The sequence below is a fragment of the Argentina silus genome, assembly GCF_951799395.1.
Source record: "Argentina silus genome assembly, chromosome: X".
Classification (NCBI taxonomy): Eukaryota; Metazoa; Chordata; class Actinopteri; order Argentiniformes; family Argentinidae; genus Argentina; species Argentina silus.
The window spans coordinates 16317081-16325033 of NC_139653.1; the positions used below are offsets into that span (position 1 = coordinate 16317081).

The following is a 7953-nucleotide window of genomic DNA, read 5'->3' on the forward strand; positions in this document are numbered from 1 at the left end:
TGAAAAACATGTAGAAGCATTGAAATAGCAAATAGCACTGCAACCCTTATCTGTGGTAGACGTTTCACTTTTTTGTGGTCTCAGTCATTTAGCCTACTTGATAGGGTCAGTTGCTATTAAATGTATATAATTGTATATAATATACTGTATATAATTTCAAATGTATCGTCATTATTGCTTACCAATTAAGCAATTGGCCACACTGATGGAGGGAAATCCAGTGCAAAATAACAGAATACATATAGTTCAAAGATGAATTGTCATATTACTGTAAGTTCTAGCACACAGGAGAGTGACTGACAGTACAATTACATTTACATTACATTCTTACTTACAAGCCCTCCTCTTTGCAATAACACACAAGAGGGAGGGTGTGCTATGATATGACTGTTTAACCAAAGTTGCTTTCGAGAACAAATGTTACAACTTTTTCCAATACTTGAGTGCTCCATGACCATTCTGACAGACAGTGGAAGGTTTACCTTGGCAATGTGTCCACCACTGATTTCGCAATGCATAAGCGCCATGGACAGCAGTCATGAATTATTGATTGATAGCACTATGGACATTATTTTGCCATAGTGCATTATCTTTCTGTGCTTGTGGTTTATTAGAATGATAGAGAGGACACAAACATGGTACACTGCTTTGAAGTTCCCCCTCAAGCACATTTAATCCCCACATTAGAAGTTTCACGTGGCAAACTTATTTATTCGCATTATTCTCCATAATTCAATTTCACTCCAAGAACACACTATTTAGTTGTTATTTAAAGCCTATGATAATGGAGAAATTCCAATTTGTATAGGCTATTTTACTATCCAGAACGACTGCGTTCAAAATAGAGGTTTCATAGCTATAGCACATAGGAATTCCTCAGACAAATCTACACTCACCGGCCACTTTATTAGGTACACCTTGCTAGTACCGTGTTGGACCCCCTTTTGCCTTCTGAACTGCCTTAATTCTTTGTGGCATAGATTCAACAAGGTGCTGGAAACATTCCTCAGAGATTTTGGTCCATATTGACATGATAGCATCACACAGTTGCTGCAGATTTGTCGGCTGCACATCCATGATGCGAATCTCCCGTTCCACCACATCCCAAAGGTGCTCGATTGGATTGAGATCTGGTGACTGTGGAGGCCATTGGAGTACAGTGAACTCATTTTCATGTTCAAGAAACCAGTTTGAGATGATGTGAGCTTTGTGACATGGCGCGTTATCCTGCTGGAAATAGCCATCAGAAGATGGGTACACTGTGGTCATAAAAGGATGGACATGGTCAGCAACAATACTCAGGTAGGCTGTGGCGTTTAAACAATGCTCAATTGGTACTAAGGGGCCCTAAGTGTGCCAAGAAAATATCCCCCACACCATTACACCACCACCAGCAACCTTACTGTTTGGTTAGAGTTACTGTTGCCTTTCTATCATCTCGAACCAGTCTGGCCATTCTCCTCTGACTTCTGGCATCAACAAGGCATTTTCGCCCAGAGAACTGCCGCTCACTGGATATTTTATCTTTTTCGGACCATTCTCTGTAAACCTTAGAGATGGTTGTGCATGAAAATCCCAGTAGATCAGCAGTTTCTGAAATACTCAGACCAGCCCGTCTGGCACCAACAACCACGCCACGTTCAAAGTCACTTAAATCACCTTTCTTCCCGTTTCTGATGCTCGGTTTGAACTTCAGCAGGTCGTCTTGACAATGTCTACATGTTTAAATGCATTGAGTTTCTGCTATGTGATTGGCTGATGAGATATTTGCGTTAATAAGCAGTTGAACAGGTGTACCTAATAAAGTGGCTGGTGATTGTATCTTGAATATGAACTCATAGATGATTTTTCTTGGCCACCAGAGGTGTGATTTTGATGCAGATGGTGTGATTTTTCAAGTGCATAAAGTCTGGAACGCCTATATGGTAAGATACACTTGCACCTTTTCAAAATGGGAATACCAAATCTTGGAAAGTGCTGAGCCAGAAGTGCATAAAAGGCGCATAGCGCAAGGAAATCAGAATAGACCCCTTATAGACTACTGAAGTGAAATTCATAATGTATGAGAAACCACTGCACCAATGAAACACTGTCTGAGGTACTTGTTCAACTTCATAATGAATGCTAGAGTGACAAAAGGAGTTAAGCTTGTAAGCTTGTGTCACTTGTAGACCTGAGGCCATGAGTTTAAATAGTCCCATTAAAATTACATTTTGGAAGATTTGGGGGTGCTCTTAAGCCATTATTTCTGATATTTTACAACATTAGTTAGCTTGAAACTTAGGAATGTGTGGTATAATGAGGCAATACATTGATTGATATTGTACCACATGAGTATGACCATACAGTCAACGCAAGTAAAACATGTAGGTATACAATTAGCAACTTAGCTTCCATAGTGTAACTTTAAGTGCTGCTGTCAGCTAGGATTGAGAATTAAAATGTTAAGCTACTTACATAGCATGCTATTTCGACATAATTTGAAAGAAATCACTTCCTTACCTTGGGTGAAGGTGGTGATGGTGGCATTTCCTTTTCCCAAGTTGATGAGGTAGCCATGCTCTGGGCCCACAGTGATCTTAAAGGTCACTGAGACCTGGAGGCTGTCTCTGTCTTCTGCCTTCAGGGTCTTACTGGTGATCAGGAAGGCCAGATGACCGGTCTCCAGAATCCTCAGAGTTGGGCCGCCCTTGTTCACCACAATCTGTGGCACTCCGTTATCCACAGAGAGGATTGTGATTTTCATCATTTGGGGCTTTCGGGTCTCAAACACTGTGTCCGGGAACACATAGAAGTCAGTGTGAGTTCCATCAGTGACAGTGAAGGAAAAGCTGTCCTCAGTAGACTCTGTGCCATCATGTTTGTAAGTGATCATGTTCTCATTCAGGTCCTGTTTGGTGAAGGAGGTGACAGGCCGGGTATTGTTGAAAAGCAGCCGGCCGTGAACAGGCACCTGGGTGACAGTGAACTTGAGGAGGCGGTCCACTGTGTCACGGTCCTCCACTGTCAGCTCGAAGGGTGTGATCAGCTTGTTCTCTCCTTCGTTCACCACTAGGCCATGGATGGTCAGTACAGGCTTTTTATTGTCCACGTCCGTGATGGAGACACGGAAGGTGCGGAACACTGGATTGTAGCCGTCAGTCACCTCAAACTCAAAGCTGTCCATCTTCACCTCATCGTCTGATGTGTGGATGTAGTAGACTTTGTTACCAGCAAGCTGGATCTGTGTGAAGGAGGTGATGGGCATGCCAGGTGTGTCAGTACACTCCAGGTGGCCTCTCATGGGGGCTCTGGTGATGGTGAAGACCAGGTGTTCATCTGGGCTGTTTAGGTCACTGGTGCTGAGTAGGTCTGTGGTAAGGGTCACCCTGCCCCCCTCTTTCAGAGAAACGCCTTTACTGACTACATCAGGGAAAACCATGTCAATGCCGCCAACTGTGACATAGAAGTACCTGTCAATCAGTCGGTTGATGCCATCAGTGACATCAAATTTGATGAGGTCCCGAATCCCTTCTTGTCCATTGTGGATGTACACAATCAAACCCTGGTCAATTTCATTCTGTGTAAAGTTCATCCCAACTGTGATGTTTTCAAATTTCCCATATGGTGTTTTCTTTTGTAAATACCCCTGGCCTGGCCCATAGCGGATGATGTATGTCAGGGTGCTATCATCAGAGTCCACATCAGTGGTTTTTAAGATGTTATTATATATCACTTGTGCATCACCTATTTTTATTTCAAGACCATCATTTATTGCCATCCTTGGTGTTTCATCGTCAACTGGAATGATCATAACTATAACTGTTTTCTCCACACTGAATTTTCCATCTGTGAGAGTGACATCAAAACTGTCCTCTGTGGTCTCTGAATCATCATGTTCATATACAATGCTGGAGGCCTCCCTTATCTGATCCAGGGTGAAATTAGTGACTGAAATAGTGCCAGTGGCTAGTTGATTGAGAATATATCCATGCTTGGGGGGTCTGGTGATAATGAATGTCAGTTCATCTGAAGGGATATCTGCATCGGCACCATTCAAAATGGGTGTGTCAATTACTATGTTCATGCCTTCCATAACCACAAACTCCCTCATGTAAATCTCTGGCTTTTCATCATTAGAGGGAATTATGGAAATGGGGAAGAAATGTTTCTCTGAAAAGTTAATGCCATCAGAGCACCTGAATGTGAACCTGTCCTCCACTGGCTCTACTCCTTTGTGAATACTTTGAACATAATAGATGTGATTTTGTCTAATGTCCTTGATGGTGAAAGCACTGATAGCTGTCCCCGACCTGGACTTCTCTGAGCCCGGGGCTGGGGATATATTCTCCACATAGCCTGAGGTGGGCTGGACAATAATTGTGCAAAGGAGGTCATTATTGGGTGTGTCAACATCATCAGCACTGATGTGCAGGATTTCAATGACAGTCTTCTCTCCCTCCAGAACACTGAATTGTGGGCCCACAAAGACCTCTGGGGCCTGGCTGTCCATTGGAAGGATGGTAACCTGTACTCTGACCCCGTTTACTTTATTTCCCCCTACAGTCCATTCATCAGACATATCAGTGAGGGTCAGATTAAAGTAGTCATCCTTTGTGATGAGGCCTATCTCTCCACTCGTGTGGGCATAAACCACCAGTCCATTGATGACGTCAGCCTGGGTGAATCTCCCAGAGGAGACTCCATTTACCAAGATTTCACCAAAAATTGGGGGATCCTCCACAATGAAGGTCAGTCGGAGGTCATCAGTGTCCTCATCCCTTCCCTGAATGACATTTGTTGTGATTTCAGTGGCTCCATTTTCCAAAACATCAATGTAGGAACCTATAGTGCCAGCTGGGAGACTGATTGTTGGTGCCTCATCATCAATGGGCTTCACAGTAATCCTCACAGTAATTGTAACAACATGGACGCCGTCACTAACATCTAATTGAAAGAAATCACTTGTGGACTCATCTCCATTATGAATGTAGGAAATTCTGTGATTTGCAATGTCTTCTAGATTGAAGGCATCGCCTTTAGTCATGTCAGTGAATGTATACTTCATCTGGCCATGGAAGGGGGGCTGAGTGATGGTAAATGATATATGTTTGCTGTCAGTGTCTGCATCTAAGGTGTCCAGTTCAGCACTTGTAATTATATGAGTGCCTCGCTCAAATATCATGAAGCCAGAGTTAGTTATCTGGGGTGGTTTGTTGTCAACAGGCTGCAAATATATGGAGAACACTCCTGTCACACTATTTCCAGAGGTGTCTTCAACAGTGTATTGGAACTGCAAAACATGAGCTGTTATTCCCAGTTCAAGGTCAGGGGGTTTGTAAGCTATTTTGTGGTGGTTAATCTGTGCTTGAGTGAATTCGGTGACTTCAGTGTCTGGGCTTTCAGTTAGAACTATAGAACCCAGTATGACAGGGCTGTTCTCATCTGTATCTGTAGGTAGCTGTGTGATGGTGTATTTAAGATCCCTATCCTCTGAGTCCAGGTCAGTGTAGCGAAGGAATTTCTTGCGGAAGTAGGTAAGTTGATACTCATGCACAGTAATTTGCATAGTAGTGCCTGGGTACAGCTCTGGGGGAATATCATCAATAGGGAGAACCTTGATAATGAAGGAGCTTTCACCAGATTGGTTAGGGGGGTCATTATCATCTTGAACCCTGAAAACAAACTGATCCATGACTGTGTCAGTGCTGTGAGGCCCAATGTGCCTGTAAAACAGTTTCCCATCAGTGATATCTTGCTGCAGCCACTCTGTTACTACTTTCTCATACAGTTCATCCTTGGCATTAAACCTCCAGGTTGATGGGTCCTCTGGGGCCTCAGACTGGCGTAGCAGTACTTCTCCAATAGTGGAAAAGGGAGGCTCTATGATGAACTTAATAGTAGAATCCTCAGAGTCAATGTCTGCCGCACTGAGCATTAGAGGGGAGATGGGCAGCATTTGGTTCTTGAACAGTATCAAACCAGTGTTGGCATTAATAATGGGAGGCTCATCGTCAGTTGGAACAACAGTGATAGGAAACAAAAACTCTACCTCATTTTTGCCATCTGTCATCCTGAAAATAATGTTGTCACTATAGGTGTCGCTGCCATCATGCTGATAGATGACAACTCCATTATCAAGGTCTGCTGGGGAGAAAAACTTTCTTCTGGAGCCCACAACAGTTAGATCTCCATGCCGAAGCCCATCAATTACAGTGATCCTGACATTGTCTAAATTGTCCTCATCGCTGATTTCCAGATTGTGTGAACTGGACAGTGGCCTTGACTGGCCTTCATAAAGCAGCTGACCAGTGTTCCTGGTCACAACAGGGGCCAGTGTGTTCATGGGCTTAACTACAATCATGAAAGCAAAAGGGTCAGACACAGCCCCCTCTGTGTCTACAACCTCAAACTCAATCTGGAAAATCCGCTCAGTGTCAGAGTCCACAGTGGGGGGCTTGTAGGCTATTTTCAGGTCTTTGAGATCTCCTTGATAAAATGATGTTATTGGCAAATTTCTATCATCTGTGCTGACAATGTAGCCCTCCTCAAAGGAAAGGGGGGATGTGATGTTGAAGATTAAATCATCAGGATTAGACTCAACATCCTCAGCAGCAAGCATGTCAGGGGTTATAGCTGTCATTACAAACTGGTCTACTTCCATCATCATCATTGCCACAAAACTTGGCTTCGGAGCACTGTTTTCCTCTCCCTCTTTTATGCGCACCATCATTTTGAAAAACTCCTGTTTGAGCAAATTACCCTCTCTATCTTGTAATTCCACAAACATTGGAATATAATCTCTATTTGGTGATTTATAAGCAAAAATGTGTTGATAACGGATATTCATTCTGATAAATTCATCACAATCTACCATTTCCCCAAATTTACCCTCATCAACAAGTTTTCCATACCTGGGCAATGCACTACCACTAGAGAGAGATGCTACCTTGCATTGATGGGTGCTTCTATCAAAGGTGAACTCCAAAATGTTCCTGTCAATGGGATTACTTGTACCGAGCAATTTTTCAACCGTCAGAGGCATGTTCCTGGTTAACACTTCCAGTTGTGTAAAAATGACTTCCACTTCCATCATGAACGGTATAATTACGGTATCCGTTTGAGTGTCATACCTGAGTTGTAATCTCACCCTATCCTTTGGAGGGCTCCTGGACCCGAAGTGCGAGTACTTCACGTCATTTGGACCAAATTCACAAGGAAACTTTTTCGGGGAAAGCTGACCGGGTCTTTGAGACAGCGGATCATTATCCAGCACCGTTATGCTGCATCTGTCACCCGGCTGAACTTGAATCACCAAATCGTTGATGGGATCAATAAAGATAGATTTTCCAAAAGGCACGCGTATTCCGTTGTTGGCTACTAGTATCGCATCCTCTGATAATTCCGATCTCAAGGCGTATGATAATCCATAACTGTCAAAAACCTGTGCAACTGTATCACCTGTCAGAATCACCGCAATTAGAAATGTGTACATAAAAACAGCGCCAATTCCCTGCCACTGCGGGGGAATAATCCAAGCCATTTGTAGTGAGAAGCCACAGCGAAGACGCTTTGAACTTTGCACATAAAACCCTAGATTAATATGAGAGAGTTAGATTATAACAGTATCTGAGTTGAACAATTTCGCACACACATCCGTGCTAAGGTGCACCATTCTCTCCCAGCAGCTAAACAGAGATAAACTTCATACACTTGGAAACCAGGAGTAGGAGAATCACGCCTTCCTTCGGGGTGATTGGATGATATTCACGGTGGAATGCGTTTGTCACGTTTTAAATGGACGTAAATGATGTCACTCGAAAAACAAAAACGATAGGGCATGGGGTAGGTTTGTAGCAGGTTGAAAGAGGTTACAAATTCCACCGAAACATTTATGGAAACTTGGACAGGTGAACATGTAATAACTTTCTGTAACATAATTACATTTATAAATGGTTGATAAATTGGCAATTT

The 7953-nt window shown here is 43.1% G+C and overlaps 1 protein-coding gene across 1 annotated transcript in view; it reads right to left on the reverse strand.

Moving 5' to 3' along the window:
- The window catches only part of frem2b (FRAS1 related extracellular matrix 2b), a 76873-nt gene extending 69342 nt beyond the window's left edge, over positions 1 to 7531 (reverse strand). Inside the window, exon 1 of the mRNA XM_083695643.1 lies at positions 2503 to 7531. Within this exon, the coding sequence (XP_083551769.1) occupies positions 2503 to 7522 (5020 nt within the window). The 5' untranslated portion in view covers positions 7523 to 7531. The remainder of the gene's footprint in view (positions 1 to 2502) is intronic.
- Positions 7532 to 7953: the final 422 nt, after the last annotated feature.